Source organism: Neovison vison, chromosome 12 (genome assembly GCF_020171115.1).
Source record: "Neovison vison isolate M4711 chromosome 12, ASM_NN_V1, whole genome shotgun sequence".
In the NCBI taxonomy this organism is placed as follows: Eukaryota; Metazoa; Chordata; class Mammalia; order Carnivora; family Mustelidae; genus Neogale; species Neogale vison.
The window spans coordinates 51,628,571-51,650,100 of NC_058102.1; the positions used below are offsets into that span (position 1 = coordinate 51,628,571).

General features: G+C 40.0%; 1 protein-coding gene across 3 annotated transcripts in view; it reads right to left on the reverse strand.

Moving 5' to 3' along the window:
* Positions 1–9,126, reverse strand: part of LEMD3 (LEM domain containing 3) — a 77,684-nt gene extending 68,558 nt beyond the window's left edge. For all 3 annotated transcript variants that reach the window (XR_006381385.1, XR_006381384.1, XM_044228359.1), the window contains exon 1: positions 7,573–9,126. Coding sequence is in view for 1 of the 3 variants with exons in the window: in XM_044228359.1 (XP_044084294.1) it covers positions 7,573–9,103 (1,531 nt within the window). In the remaining 2 variants the exon portion in view is untranslated. The remainder of the gene's footprint in view (positions 1–7,572) is intronic.
* Between the last annotated feature and the right edge of the window lie 12,404 nt (positions 9,127–21,530).

Here is a 21,530-nt window from a genome sequence, read left to right on the forward strand (position 1 = left end):
CAATTAAAATTGTCCAACGCAGTGCCTGGCACATAATGCTATTTAGGGTTAGCTGCTGTTACTCTTATTACTTTGTGTCATGTATTGAGCCAAGTACTTTACATGCATCATTCCATTTAATTCTCAGTTCTATTTTACAGATGAGGATAGTGAAGTTCACAGTGGTTCAGCAACTTGACTTTAATAGAAAAACAAGGGCCAATATTCAAACCCAGGTCTGCCTCCTCAATCCAAGCCCCAATATCTATGCCAATTTTCCTCAAACTAGGCTCCCTGGATATATCATGGAGAATTCACATGTTTTCGCTCTGATGACTTTTATTTTAAATTATACTAGAGATAATTTCCAAATGAAAGACAATTCCACAGAGTGTATTTTATTTAAACCATCAAACTGTGATATACAAACTTCTGGTGTTCCCAGGAATATTCTTCAAGTACTAGAATATTTTTTTCCTTACAGAATAGTCAACTTCGAAAAACTTTAATTCGAAAAACTTTAAATGTTCAGCTTTCATTCCTCAAGAATGAGGGAAACAACTATTTTTCGAAATCCTTACGCCTACTTCGTTATACACACCAAGTTTTGGACTAGCCACTTGTTCTAGTCTAATTACTTGGAAAAGAATATATATTTTTAAAAAGCAACTGTAGGGACACCTGGGTGGTTCATTTGGTTAAGCCTCTGCCTTCGGCTCAGGTCATGATCCCAGAGTCCTGGGATCAAGCCCCACATCAGGCTCCCTGCTCAGTGGGAAGTCTGCCTCTCCCCCAGCTCATGCTCTCTCTCACTCGTTCCTCTCTCTCAGATAAATAAAGTCTTTAAAAAAAAAATCAACTTGATTATGCTAGTCCTCTGCTTAAAAACCTGCATGGATTCCCACTGTTCAACCTACGGAATTAAGTCCAAATTTGGAAACAGAGCTTCTGATCATTTGAGGCTGATCCAGTACACACTGAACTCGCCCTTTTTACAAAAGGGTGGCACTTATCACCTATTACCTGATATACTTCTTAACCATTTTTGTGACTATTATTAGTGGAGTGGAGGCTTCTGCAAGAATGAAATTTCTTTTGCATCCTTCCCAGTACTAAGTATTGTTAGGTACTGAGTAGGTAATCAATTACTGAGTTGATGATGAGTTAATCAGTGCATGTAAAGTATCTGATATGCGATCATTTTCAACAAATATTTATGAAGGAATGAACTTGTACCAGGGATACTAATGTGAGTTGGGTCTACTGAGCAATTCCCCTAAGCCAGGCTAACAACACAAAAAACTTTACATACATGACCTCACATAATACTGAAAGCCACCCTGAGGCAGGTACTACCGTCCTCGTTTTTTTAATATCAGGGAACTGAGTATCTTCTAGTAAAGTCATGGAACGGGTGTAAGAGAGAAATTAGATTCAAACTCAGAGATGAATGTAAAGCCTGGGCCACTTACCAGTGTATTCAATTCCTCTGGAACTATTTCTTCAAGGAACTGTAATCGAACTGGCACCATGGATGGACCCCATTATAATACTTTATAATAAATGCTGTGAAGGATGTATAAGATCCTGAGCAGAGTTTGAATATACCCAAACTCCTGGTAAAGAGTATGTGGAGTCAGAGAAAATATCCAGAGGTGGATACACTTTTAAGAATGAATAGCAGTTCAGAGAGGCAACCTTCCCAAAGAAGGGAATAATGTGCAAAGGCATAAAGGCATGAAATTTTATGATATATATTCAGTGAACAACAAGCAGTAACCAGAAAACTCCAATTTATCCAGAGAGTAAGTGGTAAGACGAACTGTTAGGAAATGAAGCTAGAAAAAGCAGGCATAGTCAGAACATAAACAGTTTAGCCAAAGAATTTAGATTTTATCCAATGAGTAAGAGAAAGAGAGTGTATTACCACATTTGTGTTTTAGAAATATTGCTCTGGCACTGAAAATGGATTGAAGAGCTAGAGCCTAGAAGGAGGGACACCTGACAAAAGATTACTAAAGCAGATCAGGCAAAAGACTAACTTAGAGCAACAATGATGGAGAGAAAAAGATTCAAAAGACCTATGGAGATAGAACTACAGGACTTAGTAACCAACTGGACTGAGGTTTTAAATTTGGTAGGAGCATGAAGGGATGGAAGGGCTCTAGGTAAATTCAAAGTTCCTAGCTTGAGTCCTGGGTAGATGGAAGTGCTATTAACTAAAACAGGGAACAGAGATGGGGAAACAAGGCGAAAGGAAAGCCAATGAGTACAGAGGATGGGTACTTCTGGAACACCCAGAAGAAACTGTCCAATAAACAAATAGCTAAGTCTAGAACTCAGAAGAGAACATTTAAGGCAAAAATATAAAATCAGGAGGTATTAGCCAGAAACTATACAAAAGGATAGAACCAAAGACAAGAAGAGTCTTAGAGACCACCAATATTTAAAACACAGACAGACATGAGTAAAAAGAAAACTGGGAGAGAGCAGTGATACAGAAGTCTGGAGAGTTCCAGGAAGAAGAGTTAATCACTGAACTGAATGGATCAAAGAGGCAAAGCTAAGAACTTCAATGCCTCTCTTACATTTGGCAATTGAGTAACTTGTGTCTTGAAGAAGAGGTTACAGAGGAATGGATGGTAAAGCTAAACTAAATGGGTTGAGTGAATGGCAGAGGCAGAGATACCAGTCTTGGCTGAGAGGACAGTAACAGCTGGAGGAGAACACAGGGTTGAAGAACATTTTCAGGGTGGCACAGATTTTAACATTGTTATAGAATGTTCTCATTCTTTCTAGGGACCAGGGGAGAGTAAGATTTTTAACTTATGCCTTGTACTTAAACTTGGTGTATAGAAAATTACTCAACATACAAGGTTAAGTGAAAAAATTAGTAGCAGGATAGATATAACATCACTTTGAAATAAAATTATGACTCCTTTCTGTGGCTCTCAAGGCCTATAGGTCCTTTACGAACTGGCCCCCTCCGTACTTCTAACTTCATATACCGTTCTCCCTCATTCACTATATCCCAGCCACACCGGCCACTCTGTTCTGATGCTCCAACTTGCCAAGCCGGTTCTTGCCTAGAGAGTTTTGCACTGGCTGTTACTTCTGCCTGGAGTGCTTTTCTCCCTGTCAATGGCTAGTTCCTTCAAGACATTCAGGTTTCAGTCCAAACGTCACCTCCTTGGAGAGGCCTGCTCACCTGTAATATTCCATATTCTTTTTTTTTTTTTCTTTTCAGCGTAACAGTATTCATTGTTTTTGTACCATACCCAGTGCTCCATGCAATTCATGCCCTCTCTAATACCCACCACCTGGCTCCCCCAACCTCCCACCTCCCCCACCCCTTCAAAACCCTCAGGTTGTTTTTCAGAGTCCAAAGTCTCTCATGGTTCACCTTTTCTTCCAATTTCCCTCAACTCCCTTCTCCTCTCCATCTCCCCTTGTCCTCCATGCTATTTGTTATACTCCACAAATAAGTGAAACCATATGATAACTGACTCTCCCTGCTTGACTTATTTCACTCAGCATAATCTCTTTCAGTCCCATCCATGTTGCTACAAAAGTTGGGTATGCATCCTTTCTGATGGAGGCGGAATACTCCATAGTGTATATGGACCACATCTTCCTTATCCATTTGTCCGTTGAAGGGCATCTTGGTTCTTTCCACAGTTTGGCGACCGTGGCCATTGCTGCTATAAACATTGGGGTACAGATGGCCCTTCTTTTCACGACATCTGTATCTTTGGGGTAAATACCCAGTAGTGCAATTGCAGGGTCATAGGGAAGCTCTATTTTTAATTTCTTGAGGAATCTCCACACTGTTTTCCAAAGTGGCTGCACCAACTTGCATTCCCACTAACAGTGGAAGAGTGTTCCCCTTTCTCCACATCCCCTCCAACACATGTTGTTTCCTGTCTTGCTAATTTTGGCCATTCTAACTGGTGTAAGGTGGTATCTCAATGTGGGTTTTAATTTGAATCTCCCTGATAGCTAGTGATGATAAACATTTTTTCAGGTGTCTGATAGCCATTTGTATGTCTTCACTGGAGAAGTATTTGTTCATATCTTCTTCTATCCCAGGCAAAGTTACTATCATTAATTGTGTTAGCAACTATCGCTCTCTCAAATCCTTATTTGTTTACTTGTCCATCTTCCCTTTCCTCTCCCCACCCCCCGAACACTTAAAATGGTGCTTGGCACAGAGTAGGTACTCTATTGTATGTATTTACATGAAAAGCATTAAGAAACTTTTGAGAGGGGGACGCCTGGGTGGCTCAGTTGGTTAAGCGGCTGCCTTCGGCTCAGGTCATGATCCCAGGGTCCTGGGATCGAGTCCCACATCGGGCTCCTTGCTCGACGGGGAGCCTGCTTCTCCCTCTGCTTCTGCCTGCCTCTCTGTCTGCCTGTGCTTGCTCGCTCTCTCCCTCTCTGACAAATAAATAAAATCTTTTAAAAAAAAAAAAAAAAGAAACTTCTGAGAGGTATTATCTGAACTTATTTATACCAGGGGTGAATGGGAGACTAGAAGGTAGAGGTAGACAATACTTATTCATTTTTTGCTTCATAAATCTCTACCCAAAATTTCTACAAAAAGCATGCCTGTCCTAATTGGAAAACAATTTTTATTTAATGACCACATGAACCCAAGACAGCCAATCTATTCTGCATCTCCATTTTCTCTTGTTGGATTGTCATGACCTAATCTCACTGCAGGCTGATCCTTGAGTCATTTTGGTAAGACAGTACAAAGTTAGACTCTTAAACCTTGGAGCTAGAGAGAACTTAGGGATCATCTACTCCAACCCCCTAGTTATACAGATTAGGAAGTAGAGACTCATAGAAATTTAACTAATAAAAGCAATTTAATTAATAAAACTAGGGTATTGATAAGAAATTTTCAAAGACCAAATGATTAAGAACTATTTAAAAGGCAAATCTATTATACATTACACATAACTTAAATGACAACTAATAAAAGCTTACTAAAGCTTACTCTCATAAATAACCTACAATCTTCTGGTAAAATTATTACTCAAAGCAAAACTATTTCTTTAAGCACACTATTTGACCAATGAACCCTATGGTTAAGCTCTGGTTAACCATTATACTATGACAAAGGATTCAGAATACATAAATATAGGGAGTGAAAGTTATTCACCGTTAGGTGTGCAGACTAACTGAATTAGCAGGCACGTCTTTCCACCAGAGTATTCAGTAAATCAAATATACAGTACAGTTAAGGATTCATTACACTTTGATTCAAATTTCTGTATCAATGTCTACATTGTATTTTTAATGGAATTTAATAAAAATTAAATGCTGAATAAGAAATCCACTACTAAATATTTACAGAAATGACTTAACTATTTCTCTTAACATAGATACCATAGTTTACCAGGAATACAACAAATTTTATCTAAACTTTAAATAATACCACTTTATGGTTATTTAATAAGCTACCTCAAGTGATCCTTACAACAACCCCATAGACAGCAGAAATTATTACTCCTATTTAACACAGAAGAATGAGGTTTCAGAGGTTAAGGAACTAAGTCATTTGGACAAGTCCTAGTACCCAGATCCTCTACCTCTTAGCCACTGTTGTTTCCATCACCCAAACTACTTTACTTTTACCATGTATTAAAAAATACAAAAAACACAATTTCTTTCCTTCCACATTGGTGAAGGGGCTACTAAAACCCTAGCAGTCCTATCCCTTTCTATTCCAACCAAAATTTTCGTACTTAAGAAAACAAAACTTACTCCTCTTAACAGTGAGTTGAAAGATGTGACAGTCACCTTAATCGAGAATTGTGCCCATCAGTAATAATAATGTCATTAATTTATGTGAAGTTTACTAGTTTAACTTCTAGTGTGACCTTATTTCTTGTTCTCCCAAATTATCTGAGACAGAACACAATGTATCACTCTTGCTCCCAGGGAGCAAGTTAAAGTGAGTGCTGGGTTTCAGGCCTTTTCTTACTCCTCTAATTAAGCAACAGAGTAATAAACTATTCTTTGATGATCTTAGAAATGGCTATAACCATTCTAATTCCTACTCTTTATGTAAATCTGCTAACTGCACATTCACTATTTTGGAACAAAACAAACAAAAGTAAGGCTGATTTTATAAACACAAATCATAATAAAATGACTTCATGCTGGGTGAAAGGGTAGGACGTTTCAGGGGGAGTGGAGAGAGGGCCCTAACACTAAGAAATTATATCTTCAGCAGTCCATCACACACTACATTTACTTTCTCTTTTTCAATCTGTGTAGGCATCATTCTAATCGATATCAGCATCATCTCACTGATAAGGAAAGGGAGGCTCAAACTCTTGCTCACTCCCCCTTGCTCAAGATACTCTAACCACTCTAACCCATAGGAACGCTCTTGCTCGACTCAAGACCTTTCTTGCAATTTCTGCCCAGAGTGCTCTCCTGTCTCCCTACAATGCTGTCTCCTCCTGCTTCAGATCTTACCTCAAAGAGTAGCTACTCTCACTATCTCTCAAGCAGCATATACCAACTATTCCATCCTTATTTCCTTCACAGAACACAAAATGATCTGTACCTACCCTCGTGTTGTAGGACAGAAATACTCTTGATTTATCACTGCTGTATCCTACTTCTATCCTACAGCATAGATGATGATGCCAGCTTAATGAATGAATGAACACACCACACCTGCCCACAGTGTTTTAGAGCAAGTAAATCCCAGGGCCTAAAAACTGCTATCAGATAAATGGCAAACCCCTGCTCTGCCCTGCGCTGACCTACCGCTACTTTTTCAGGGGTATGAGGCAAGATGCTTTGGCCTGGACAGTATTTTTTAATATTTTATTTATTCATTTGAGAAAGAGAAAGACCAAGCACAAGCAGGGGGAGACAGAGAAGAAGGGAGAGGCATACCCCCTGCTGAGCTAGGAACCTAACGAGTCCAGGGTTTGAGCCCAGGACCCTGAGATCAGGACCCATCAAGGATCCAAGCCAAAGGCAGACACTGAACCATGTGAGCCACCCAGGCGCCCCCTGGGCAATCAATTTTGAGCTGTGTCTTCCTACCTTCTATATTCGTTTAAAGAAAATATAGAACCTATAGAAAATACAGAACTTAATATTCCAAAATATTTAACTGCAATTTCAAGAGCTCTTACATTGCCTTTTAGAATCACAACTCAATTTGAAAAAACATCTATGATGTCCCATAACAATCAAAATACTCCAATACTGTTAAGTAACCGCCATCTGCACACAGTTATTTAAGGCTAAAAGGAAAATTTAAGTCACACACATAAATGCATTTTACTAATAGACTTGTAATATTTTGCTCTTTTATATGATGTTTTGAATTCCTCAATGGATCATACAGAAAAATTTTAAAACCAGGCATGGGATTATCGCTCTGATAATGGTACTAATGTTCTTTCTTAAAGACGACACAAATGCACCCGATCTGCTGCCATCTCGCTATTAAAACATGTTCTTGCAGACAGTCACCTGGTGTAAAATGCCCAGTGTGGTTACAACAAACCCCTAGCAATACCCCCTTTGTTTCCTTACCCCACAGGGTTCAATACTTACTGCTGAGCCCTCCATCCTCGGATACTCCTGTCCCTCTCATTCCTAGGTAAGTCAGTCCCAATATTAGGAAAAATAAGCAGGCAGCAGTTAAGAGAAACATCGACAAGTAGTGGGCACTGAAACCCCCTGCAGGGGACACCTCCTCCCGTTTAAATTGCTGGAGAAGTTCCTCCTCGGGTTCGGAAAGCTTCGGTTTGTTGTATGTGTTTTTCAGATAGGTATGATTGGCGCCCGTATGATTGGAGTGATTGATCCTGAGTGAACTAGAGGCAGCCACCGACGCACCGGGAGGGAGGCTGTTGGAAAAAATCCTGGGGGAGTCCGCACCGAAGGCCCCACTGCCGATATGATTATTGGTTTTAAGAAGGGAGCCTGTGGACGAATCCAACGTTGAGTCCATGTCAGTCAGTGGTGGGGGCAGGAGAGGGGCCAGTTTCTTAGCGTTGACACGGTACCTAGGAATGGGGCTGGAGTCCAGGGGATCACACCCTCCTCCCTGCTCCGCCGCCGCCGCCGCCGCCGACTCTTCGAGGTTTCGGCTCCTGTCTAGACTCCCCGCAGCCGCCGCCCTGTCATTCATCTGGATTCCTCCCCCTCCCTGAACAGAGGTCTCCAGCCGGCCGCCGGCAGATTTAGCAGTCAGCGAAGAGAGAGGCTTACTGTGGCTCCGCCTGGGCCGATGCCGGGAAAGGGAGTCGTCCTTTAATACCTGTCTGCTGGAGGCCACGTCGTCGTCCTCCTCTTCCTCCGAGTCCGAATAGTTCTCCCGGCAGCTGTAGGAGAGAAGCCGGCTGCCGTTCACGGTCCGGCTCGCCCACAGCGGCTCCTCGGCCTCTGGGTCCCTGTCCTCCCCGTCTTCCCCCTCCTCCTCCTCGTCCTCCGCGGCTCCATCTCTCGCCGACGGGGTCTGCAGCTCCGCAGCCGCCGGCCGCCTGGCCCCCCACCACGAGTGGGGCTTCCTGCGTTCGGCCGAGTTGCTGTTAGTCACCTCGCTGGCGGCCAGGGGCGCCGACAGCGGTTTGAGCCCGCGGTACTGGAGCGAAGCCCGATCTTTCCTCCCACCGCCGCCGCCGGCCTGGTCCCGGGGACTGGCCTCCACGTCCGACTCGTCCGAGCTGAAGCCCAGCAGCACTTTGCTGCCAGCCGTGGGGGCGGCCGAGGTGCCCCCGGGCCCTCCCAAGGAGCTCTCCGGGCCCGAGGCCGAGATTCGGCCCAGGCCCCCCGGAGTCCGCAAGTAGGAGTGATCGCCCGAGACTGGCCGGACCCCCAGCCCTGGGGCGGCCGCCGCCGGTCCCGCCGCCGCAACCGCGGCGGCTGCCGTGTTATTGTTATTACTGTTCCGCGTCTTGTTGCCGCGGCCCCCAGACCGGTGCTGCTGCTGCTCTTCCTCTCGAAGCTTCTTCAGCTTCTTGAGGTAGACCGGGCGGGTGCTCTCCGTCACTGGGCCAGGAGACAGGCCGTAACGGCGGAGCTGAGAGAAAAGCTCCTCATCCGAGAGCTGCTGAGGAGCCGAAGCCGCTGCCGCCGCCATTTTCTCTCCAGGGTGTTTTACAAGCTCCGCGCTACCGGAAGTGACGCGCCGCCCTAGACCCTGAACTAGACCGGGCTGCGTCGCCCTCCCAGCGCCACGGGCGCCTTGGCCAATGGGAGGCGCGGGAGGAGCTCACCTGAGCGGGAAAAGGCCACCTGAGCGGCGCGCGGCTCCCCAGGCGGAGAGTTTTTTTACTCTCTCACCTTAGGAGCGTTAGCGCACTCTCTACCTCCTTTCGGTTACCTTCTCCCGCTGTTCTCTGTCCTGCCCTTCCAAGTGCCTTTCCCTGGAGCTGCCTCTTCCTAAACCACACCTTGACCTCTTCTCAGGTTCCTGCCACCAGACAGTAATAATTGAAAGGAAATCTGCCTTGAAGTTCAAGGCATTAGTTTTCTTGCCATCCAGTTTCCGAACCTAGAAAGATTAAAAGAAATCCTCCTGGCCAGACTAGGTTAGCAATTTACTTGAGTTCTGATTTCTTTTCACTTCGTCTTTCCGCTTGACTTACAAAAGAAAAAAAATTAAAAAGCGAGTTTCTCTCGTTGCTCTTTTTGAGGAGGCTCTCCTCTGTTACAAAGAAAGGAGAGAGTAAACCAGTCCCAGTACAATTTTCTTCCAGAGTAATGGCTATTCGTTCTTTAGTTGGTTGTATCATTTTTTTCCCCTTTTAAAATCTCATAACCTTGATAGATGGTCATTTTTGTAACTGAAAGCATTTATCATTTGCGACACTGTGTGGCTGAAAAAAAGACAATACTCCATCTTATTTCCCTCTTAGTACCTTTCCAACCTGTAGTTATTAATTGTTAATAATTTTTAATTTTTATTATTTATTTCTTATCTTATTTAAACGGTAAGATCCATGAGCAGAGAAACCTTGCTTCTAATATTAGCAACTTTATTCCTGTGGTTCTTCATACTGGAAGTTCGATAAACATTTGTTGAACTAGTTAATGAGTTGCAAAGCTAGGATAGTGTGAGATGGTTGTTCTGACATGGGAATAGTGGCAAATGAGGAGAAGAAATCTGAACAGAAAATCAAAAACCAGAAACATTAAGATCTGGGTACACCACCTCATTTAACCAGTAGGTAATGAATACCAGAGAGGTGAAGTTTGCCCAATTTGATAATGATCACTTCTCTTTTCCTCAAAAGCTGGCAGAGCTGACATTTCTAGAGTACTTAATCCCTAGCACTTAACCTGGTAGCACCTAGCACACTACAGTAATTTTTCATCGAATGAGTTATTTTACCTTATTGCATTGTACACATCTGAACGGAAAGATATGTTAGTCAAAAGCACAGATACAAACTTTTCAACATTTTGATTCCAACAGCACAGTAACACTCAGTAACCTGAATTTTTTTAACTCTCTTAGCAAAATCTGACTATCTCCTCAAAAAAACACGTTTATATGGAGGGACACTTCCTTGTTTTTCATAAGTAGACTTTAAAATTTAGAAACGTAAATGATTGTTAAGCACTTATAAGAGTGTTAGCCACAGTAAATTTTGTCCACTGTGATAATAATGACCCAGAATTTATTGCCATAATTGTCTGGGTGAGAAGTCAAAGGATTACAAATGTTCCAGACCTGGGTCTCAGTATAGCAGAGCAGTTAATTGGTGAGCTTTGGAGGTAAACAAAGTTGAATATGGACCCAGCCCTGTCTCTTGCTTTGATACCTAGTTCAATATTTGTTCCATACTCTACTGGCTCTTCAGATAGGAATCATAGGAGCCTGTTGGTTTGGCCTCTGATTTTCATAAACCTTTAAATATCTTCCTATTAGGATTTTCAGAATATTTATATTTCTACCTGTGACTTTGGGCAAGTTATTTAAGTTTTCTGAGCCTTAATAGCTGTATAAACAAAAGAGGGATGATAGACATTCCTCAGAAGGCTGTTTTAAGGATTCAATGAGAATATGTCTGCATAATGCTTAACACCACACCTAAGCATACCATGTGTACTGAGTAAATGTTAGCCAAGCATTGTGCACGTTTGGTAGTGTGGCTCCTGAGAACACCATGTAACTAATTAAAGAAAATGCCACTGCACAAACAGAAATGGCAAAACTTTGCCCAAGGCATCTAATAATCACATTTAATAGTTAGTGAAGATGAAGGGCTTTGGTAACCATAGTTTTTGGTCATTTCAACCCCTGGAGGCAGCAACGAGGCTTGGAATGAACTAGGAACCAAACTTTGTAAGTCTAAGTTTAATGACTTAGGGCAAACCTTAGGCTCTCAGAACCTCAGTTTACTCTTTTCTAAAATGTTGCTAGTATTGTCTGCCCTCATTGGCCCACAATTAACATTCAACAAGTATTGTTTGAGAATGATGAATGAATACTCTGTGTGAAGTTGTTTACACGTTAGCTATTACAAGCCAGATAGTCATAGCAATGAAAACTACGTCTCATATCAACTCCACATATACATGGTTTCATGTAGTCTACCAGAAACCTGTTCTCCCTGGAGATACTGAGGACACGATTTTTTTGCATGAAGCTATTTGAGGTAATGATTACCCTTTGTTTGGGTATCTGAGTAGATTCATACTTTCTCAAGACAACTTTTACTACCGCAGCGTTGTCACTACTCACTTCCAATTCTCCTCATCTACCAAGAGATCTTCCTCCTGCTTCCAGGTTGACTAACTTTGAAAGCACAAAACTATAAATTGGCAAACTGCATGCACATACTTTACAGGGAATGCAACCTCAAACTAACTCTTGATCCATAACTTCTAAAAATCTAACTAAGGGAAATATTTATGAAGGATTGCAGAAGGATAGCAGGTCCATTTCTTCTTCTAGATATTTTTTATTTTATCTATGACTTATGCCATCTTAATTTTATCTCTGCCACTCATCAGAGACAATTGTAGCGAGAGCTGGATTACTAACACTTATACTCCCCCTGCTTCCAGTAAAAATGCCTCTTACCATGTTCCCTTTCATAGTCATGACATCCACTGATCTTGAAGACCCTCTAAAGAAAGTGAAACCTGACCCTATATTCAAATAAAGATATTGCTGAGGGTTTGTTTCCTTAAAGAATGTCCTTTGTGGTCTTATTATTAGAAATAATTACACTTTTTTCATTTATTCGTGCTCTGGCAACTCATTTATTTTTGCTTTGACTTTGTTTTATTTTTTATTGAGGTAAAATTCACATAAAATTAACCATTTAAAGGTATATAATTAGGGATACCTGACTGGCTCAGTCTGTAGAGCATACAGCTCTTAATCTCAGAGTTGTAAATTCTAGTCCCATGTTGGGTGCAGAGGTTATTTAAAAATAAAATCTTTGGGGCACCTGAGTGGTTCAGTGGGTTAAAGCCTCTGACTTCAGCCCGGGTCATGATCGCAGGGTCCTGGGATTGAGCCCCACATTGGTCTCTCTGCTCTGCAGGGAGCCTGCTTCCTCTTCTCTCTCTCTGCCTGCTTCTCTGCCCACTTGTGATCTCTGTCAAATAAACAAATAAAATCTCAAAAAAAAAAATCTTAAAAAAAATAAATAGGGGCGCTAAGGTGGCTCAGTTGGTTAAGCATCTGCCTTTGGGCTCAGGTCTAGGATCAAGCCCCTCATCAGGCTCCCTGCTCAGTGTGGAGTCTGCTTCTCCCCTCCCTCTGCTCCTCACCCCTGCTCGCTCTCTCTCACTCTTTCTCTCTCTCTCTCAAATAAGTAAATAAAAAATCTTTTTAAAAAAACTTTTAAAAAATAAACTAAAAGTACATAATTAGTGGTGCTTAGTACATTTACAATGTGTTACAAATGTCTAAAACTTTTCCATCACTCCCAAAGAAAATCTTATACCCATCAAGCAGGCATTTCCTATTTCTCCCTCTCTCCAGGCCTGGCAACCACTAATCTACTTTCTGTCTCTATGGATTTAACTATTCTGGATGTTTCATATAAACAGAATCATAGGACATGTGACCTTTTGTGTCTGATCCCTTGCACTTAGCATAATGTTTTCAAGGTTCATCCAGGAGGTACCATGGATCAGTACCTCTTTCTTTTTATGGCTGAATAATATTTCATTACATGGATATATCACATTTTATTTATCTATCCATCTGTTGATAGACATTTTGGTTGTTTTCCACCTTTTGGTTTTTGTGAACAATTCTGCTGTGAGCACTGGTACACAGGTATCTGTTTGAATACTTGTTTTCAATTATTTTGGATACATACCTAGGAATTTCAGATCAGATGGTAATTCAATGTTTAATTTTCTGAGGAGCCACAAAACTACTAATCTGTGTTTCACCTCGTGGATGAACACTCTTGTTTGGTGACTAGCCATGTTTTTCTCTTTGGGAAAAAAAAGAAAGGAAGTTCAGACTCAGGTCTGTGGATCAGTCATAGCAATTGTTTGAGGCTCCATTGCCTCTATTTTACAAATTAATTCTGTTGCTGACTGCATTTACATTTCCTAACTTTATATTTATGTGCCTCATTTTTTAAATGATTTTTAATTTTATCTTATCCTCCTAATGTGATCTTCATTGTTAACTGCCTTTTAATTATTTGGGGGATACCATAAACTCCTCTGACAGTCTGGGGGTAGGTTTTATTGGTTTTTATCTTCTACAGATAAAGAAATTCAGGTTAAAAAAGTTACTTGATTCCAGTCCCAAAGAGTCAGATGGAAAATTGAAACTGGTAACTTCAGAATCCAAACTCCATGTTCTTTCCACTACAACAAGCCACCTCTTGAAGACCTTTTTAAAATCATACAGTAGTATATATATAAATAAACTTCATTGCCTCTTTTCTTACTCACTTTAAAGAGGAAGTCTGTAATGGGGTGAGGAAGAGGACAAAAGCTTTTATAATTAACCTATTTTTTAGCTTTGTTGCCACATGCAGCAACTAGAAAGAAAACTCAGAAATAAAAAACTGATTATATCACTTAGCTTTTTAGCAGATCAAAGAAGTAACACAATATTATAGTGATGTTATCACTTAACTTCTCTTAAAGTGCCTCAAGGATGTGTTCACAAGTTTTGATCTACAAAGTTCGTGATGTTTATTTTTCTTTTTAATTGCTTAACTTTTATTCAACACTAACACTGCTTCTAAGGAGGACGCCAGAATAAACAGGCTGAAAATACAACACGGTATTGAGAAATGTTGGACAAAGTCCTTATCCTATGTTACTGTGAGAATTAGCCAAGAAAATTATGTAGCAAGAGCATCTATTTTACTTTTCTGTATATAACTCAAACAGGTGAAGAATGGGCATATGATCTGAGTCAACAACATATGTGTGATTGGTAATTACATTCTACCCTGTGCAAGAAGATGAATTTCTAAGTCCTGCACTAGAAGTCATGGAGAGCATTTCACATTAACACATGATGGACAAGCATCTCCCAGTTAGGAGATTTGAGTTTTATTTCCAGTTCTGCAATTCATCAACTTTAGTAAGAGTTTACATTTTTATATTGCCTCATAGTCCACAGAAATTTTTCATTATCTCATTTGATCTTTACACCAGCCATAATAAGCAAGCATTATTATCTTTGTTCTGTGAATGAGAAAACTAAGGCTCAAGAAAGTCTGATCATTTTTTCTTCCTGAAAGCTAATAAGGACTGAAATCCAAAATCAGTCCTAGGTTGTCCGGCCCTAAGTTCACTGTTCTTCCTAGCCCACCATGGTGCCTCACTAATAGAAGATTCTACTGCACAGAATGAGTCATTTAACCTTTTCTCTTCTAGTGTCTTCCTCTCTAAAATGAGGAAATAAGAATGCTTGACCATTAAGATCTCTTACAAACCCGAAACTTCCTAAAAGCATTTTCTTATAGGATATATTTTTGTACCTTTTATAGAGTTATTTATATACTTGCCTTACTTTCCCCTCTATGTTCTTGGAGATAAGGATCTGTGTCTGATTGAAATGTATACCCTCCCAACTCCTAGCTTATTCCTGAATGTGTCAAATGATAGTCAAGTAATGCCACATGTCACAAGATGGCATTAGGAAGATTTTCGGGTAATACACAAAGAAGAAGTACATTAGGGATAGGACTCCTGTAGGATTACTTAGAATAAGAGAGAAACAGCATGAAGTTTAAGCAATATATCTGCAAAGAGGCTCGTGGGCCAGGCTTCTAGAGATTTGGTTTCCTTAAGCAGCAAAAGTCACTTTAATACCAATTTTTTTCCTGTCCCACATCATAGGAGTAATGGATCTGAACACAGAGAACCAAGAGATCTGAACATATCCAGTTTATGGCTACCCATTCTTTTCAAAAACAACTCTTTCTTCAATGTTGTTTTATTTGTTAAAAGATAACTTTGTATGAAACAGGAATAGAGAATCATCAGGTTTGTTCAACAGACTTTGGTTCATGTGTCCTTTGATGTTTCTTATCTGTTCTTTCCAGAAGGTTAAGCATGGACAGAGGGGAGAGAAGGGGGAGAGTGGTACTATAGTGTTTGTTGCTGGGATAGAAAGCTTCCTCTTCCATCACTCATGGCCAAGACTCGCTCCTGACCTCTGCTGCTTGCCTCTAATTGAGAACGTTTTCTTTCCATCCACACAAGAAGAACATTTCTGAGTGGTGTGTGCTCTTTCATTGTTCTTCTGGCCCCTGAAGCATAGGTACCCAACGAGCAGCAATGTCATTGGGTTCCCTCCCTGCTACAAAGCCTAAAACTTCTCTCCAGGCAAAGCTGGGGCCATCTTAGGCTTATCTCATTTGTTCCCCTTTTCTCAGTGATCTCTGTCCTTCTTGCCCGACGTCTGGTGGGTTGGAACTGTTGTTTCTATTTTCAGTTGTTTCATGCTAGAGGATAAATCTAATCCCTGTTGTTCCATTTTGAGGAAAAGAAGAAATCCCGTACATGAGGGTGTAATATACTAAACTCTACATTTTTCCCATCTTTGAAACTTCCAAAATAAAAAAGTTTTTTCTTTTTTTTTTAAAAAGTGAAGAACTGATGTTTGGTAGCACAGAAGGTTTTTGAAGGATAGCAGTATTGTGTAATGGGAGTTTTATTCAGTTGAATTATCCATAAGATGCAAAGAGTCTCTCTTTTGGGACCCTAAGCATTTTTCTCTAAAATCTACATTACTGACTTTTTTACTTCAGCATACAAAAAGTTAGAGTAATATGAATTTCTCTGCCCACACTACCCCTTTGGGTATCTGCCATTTTACCCTCTAAATTTGGTATTTCTCATTCTTAGACATCATCTCTTTCCTTTCTCTCTCTCTTTGCCTCTCCCCACTTCCACATATATATGTGTGTGTGTGTGTGTGTACATATATATATACATATTGTATATGTGTGTATGTGTGTATGTATACATGTAACATGTATATGTGTATGTATATATACATACACATATGTGTGTATATATACATACACATATATGTGTGTTTGTATCTCACACAATTTATATAAAATGTGTATATCTGAGCATTTTATATTTGATGCCATTTATATATGTGTGCGTCTATGTATATATATATTCTTCTGCAATTTAAATCTTTGCCCACTTTATTTGTGAGATTCAGACACATGTAACTAGTTCAATCATTTTCACTGTATCAAATCAGTTAATGGTGTGTTTACTTTTTACCTGCTCATGTATCTTTTGTCAGTCTCTGATTAAAACTACAGGGCTTATTTATTCATTTGTTCAACAAATATTTATTGGGTGCTTATTGTGGGCCAAACATTGTTCTAGGTGATGGGGATACTACAATTAACAAAAGTGACATCATAGACCTTACTTTAAAAGACTGACATTAAACAAATAACATGTGATATGTCAGGTGGTGATAGGTGCGAAGAAGAAAAACAAAGCAAGGTAAAATGGGATACAGAGTAAAGATGACAGGTGGGTGGTACTATTTTATAGCGGTGGTTAGGAAGACCTTTCTGAGAAAGTGACTCAAGGAGGCATCTGAAAGGAATGGCAAGGGCAAAAACCTGGAGTGGGAATGTGCAAGGTTGGATCATGTTTGGAAAAGAAAGGAGGCCAGAATTAGCTGGTGTAAGATGGGCAGATGAGGTGTGAGCAGTAGGACATGAAACCAGATCCGTGGGGAGGAGGAGTGCAGATCTTGTAGGGCCTTTTAGGCCATGGTAAGGCTTTTGGATTTCACTCTGAGTGAGATGAGAAGCCACTGTAGGGTTCGGGGAAAGGAACGACATGATCTAATTTACTTTTTAAAAAATTCTTTATTTAAATTCAGTGTAGTTTACATATGCTATATTACTAGTTTCAGGTGTAGAACTTAGTGATTCATCAGTTGCATACAACACCCAGTGCTCGTTACATCAAGTGCCCTCTGATCTAATTTACTTTTAAGACCACTTACACAGAATGGCTTTTAGAAGGAGAGTGGGGAAAGGGAAGAGACCAATTAGGAGGCTATTGCAAAATCCAGATGAAAAAGATTACGGTTTGCAACTGGGTGGTAGTGGGAAGAAGTGCAAAGCACTTGGATTCTGAATATATTTAAAAGATAGCACTAGGGGCGCCTGGGTAGCTCAGTCAGTTGAGCTGCCGACTCTTTATTTCAACTCAGGTCATGATGTCAGGGTCATGAGATCAAGCCCTGTGTCAGGTTCCTCGCTGAGTGTGGAGCCTACTTGGGATTCTCTCTGTCACTCTCACCTTCTGTCCCCTCCCACCACCCACCCACCCACCCCCATCCCCCCCGCTCACACATGGCCTCTCTCTCTCTGTAAAATAAATGGATGTTGGATATGAGAGAAAGAAGTCAGGAATGACTCCAAGATTTGGGATTTGACTATCCGGAAGAAAGAAGTTGGTATTTACTGAGCGGTAGAAGTCTGGAAATACAGTAAGTTTTGGGATACATTCAAGAGATTCATTTGGTTTTGTTATGTTTGGGACTTCCAAGTAAATGAGTCTTGTAAGCAGATGTACACACAAGTCTGGAGTTCAAGGGGGAAAGAAAGCTCTGAGCTAAATTTATAAATGTGAATGTCAGCAGCAGATAGGCAAAATTTAAAGCCACGGCAATTAGCAGGATAGAAAAGAGAAAAAATAGAAGAACTGAGCCCCGAAGTATTCAAATTTAGGGAAAGAGAAGATAACTGAAAACAAGCTGGTGGTGAAAAACTGGAGAACAGAAAGAGTGGTGTCTTGGAAGCTACCAAGCCAAATTTCAGAAGATTCTCCTCATAGATTCTCCCTACAGATTAAGTACTCTTCCCATGAAGGCCTAAGGCCGATTATTCCCATGAATTTAGGGAATTGAAATATATGTCTATAAATTAAAAATAGTAATCTTTAAAGTTCAATTACAGTAGCAGGATCATAGATAATATAATATTAGTGTTATTGTAATTATTTTAAATTTTTAATCATGTTTTCAATGAAATAAGCTTCATGAAAAGAATTGGAAGTAATGTCTCCACTTGTCACTCTCTTGTATGCTCATATTAACTTAGCTTCTCTTCTCAGCAGTTTGATATTTTTGCACAGGAGTGGTGCATGTTTTCTAAATAACTGATTGCTAATGTCTGCGTCTTTTAAACTTCATACGAAAAGATTAACTGTTTTTTCTTTAAACAAGATGCATTATTGTTATTAAAGTCCTCAGAACCCACGGGTTTTGGGTAGGGTCTCTGTTATGAAACTCACATTCAGTAGAGGGAAAATTCTTTCTAGTTTTGCTCAAGTGGTTCTTTAATTACTTGAAATAAACCTCGCTGGTTTCAGCTTGGTGTTCCAGGACTCCTTTGAAAGCCTTTAGCTCTTACAGGCACTGCATCTCTGCGTCTGTTTGAAATGCAGCATATGTATCCTAGTTGTTATAGAAACCACTAGACATGTACCTTGACAAAGACAAATGTACAAATAAGACTTGTGTTATTCTTCAGGGTGGGCCAGCACGATAGGTTTTTAAAAATTCAAAAAGCTGAGAGAGATCTTAGAAAGTGCGTGGGCAAATCCTATTGCTTTTTGTGGGGTTTGTTTGTTTGTTTGTTTCGGTTAGGAAAATAAAACCTATCAGGTTCTATTATTTTTCTGAGATACCCAAACTAATTAGTGGGGAAATTCAGGTAAGAACCAATGTATCTTAACTTCGGACTAGCTCTCCATATTATAGAGCTATATTTTAAAGGGAAAAAAGTAGCAAAAGAAGAGAAGATTATCTGATTCTAACTTGATTTAGGGTCTCTAGGCATTTTTCTTGTTTTATATCAGTACTCCCTTCACACTCCCATGATCCCACTGACCTTTGAAATTAAGTAGCAGATGCTATTATCATCATTCTCACTTTACATAGGTGATGAAATTAAGTTTCATTCACACCTCTAAGATCACGGAGGTAGCAGACAAGACAGTACTCAGATTTCCAAAGTCTGTTTGTAACTCTTCTTTCTACAATTAGTCATGTCAGGAGAAATATTTAAATGATCTAGCAAAATAATCTTAGAAAAGGAAAAAAACCCCCACTTTTGTGTTGTACACCAGTTGGAAGACAAGGGGGACAAGCTGATGATGGGAAATGTAATGGCTGAAAAAAATAGTAACATCTAACAGTGTTGCCATAGTAGCAAAACTGAGCAATTAGAGGCTTTGATGTAAATTTCTTTGAACAAAAAAGAATCAGATTCTATGAAAGAAGATAATTTTGGGCAGTCCTTACATAGCTTCAAAATACCAACTGCACAAGTGCAAGGATGAGTAGATTTGAATTAACATCAGTTTCTGGGTGAAGACGTGGGAATTTTCATTCACTGCAAACAGAATGTGATCCAATGTTATAACATGGCTGCCAAAAAAGTTAATGCAATTCTAAGCCACAGGGATAGAAGGATGTATGGAGTAAACTTCGCTGGTTAAGCAAACTGGAATCACTATGTTCGCATCTTGGTGCCACATTTTAAGAAGGACAACAAAACCTAAAGTTCATGTAGGAGGATGATGACTAGCACGGAAGTCTGGAAGCCATTTTCTCAGAGGAGCGTCTGAGGAACTAGGGTATTAATTTGAAAGTAAGAAGAACTAAAAAAAAAAAAAAAAGGTAAGAAGAACTAAATTTCTTTAAATTTACTTATTCACTTAGCAAAAAGTTATCAAAGTGCTTATTATATGACAGAATGTGTACATCCTTTTAGGTGACTGTGAAGACTTTGACCAGTGCCTGAGTGAGCCGTGGAGGAGTGACTGGGTCTCACATACTTTTGAGGCTACAAGTTATACTGAGACTAGGGTATTGGGTGTGGAGCAAGGGTGGAAGCATGGAGACAAATCGGGCTCTTGTAATAATTCAGCAAGAGTTGACATTATTTAGACCAGGGTGGGAACAGTGGAGGGAAAGAGAAGTGATTGGATTTGGGAAATGTTTTGATTTTGGAGTATATTTCATAAAAAGGAAAAAAAATTCACTTGGTCAAGCTTAACCTAAATCTCAGTGTCTCTGGGGTTTAGCACCAGCACCCATGGATGGTATTGGGAAGGGAATAGTGAAGGGGGAGGGAATTTCCCTTTGGTAAAGAAAGGAGGAAGATGGGGGTTAGGCAGAAATGGAACAGGCCTCTCTCCCTACAATGTCATAACATTTTGGCTCATAGCATAGTATCACGGGGGTTTAGTATCACGGAGTTATATAACTGTCAGAAATATAGCAGAATTTCCAGAATTTCACGAAATCAGCAATCTAAATTATAAAGCATATAGCTGCCATTATATTTGTTCTACAATAGTGTAAAAACACATATTTTTATAAAAATATGAAAGGAGAACAGAGAAAAACTATGATCTAACACTTTCTTGAGGCCTCAGAGTTACTCCTTGCATATTATCTGTATGACCATGACCACCTCACATTCTGATTCACCAGCAATCCTTTTTTGTACTCGATAAGTATGAAACAGAAAGTAACTAATAGGAAAATGAACAGCATGGCTAAATATGGGCAAATATTTCTATCTCACAGTAATTGAAATTGGACTCATAGGACATGAAAACCATACCTATGCCATTTAGAGAAGAAGAATTAGGGTGTGGGCTGAAAGTAAGTCTAACATAAAAGCAAAGGAGAATTCTAGCTATTAAAAGTATCACAATAATGGGATGATTTTTTAAAAGAGTGTTTCTTAGTAATTGATAGAAATAATTTGGTATTGTAACATAATCATGAGTTTATGATGCAGCCAATAATTGTAAGTTAAACCTCATCACTGTTGTTATATATTTGTATATAATCAGTATTATGTTTTGATGTAAGAGTTTACTGAGTCTTTATTACTTTATTACTTTATTACTGAGTCTTCCGGGTGCCAGGCAATGTATCATGGATACAATCCTGAACAAGACAGACACTGTTCCCTGTCCTCAAGTAATGGACAATCTGGCTTAGTGATTCTCAAACATTAATGTATTTGAGAATCACCTAGAGAATTTGTGGG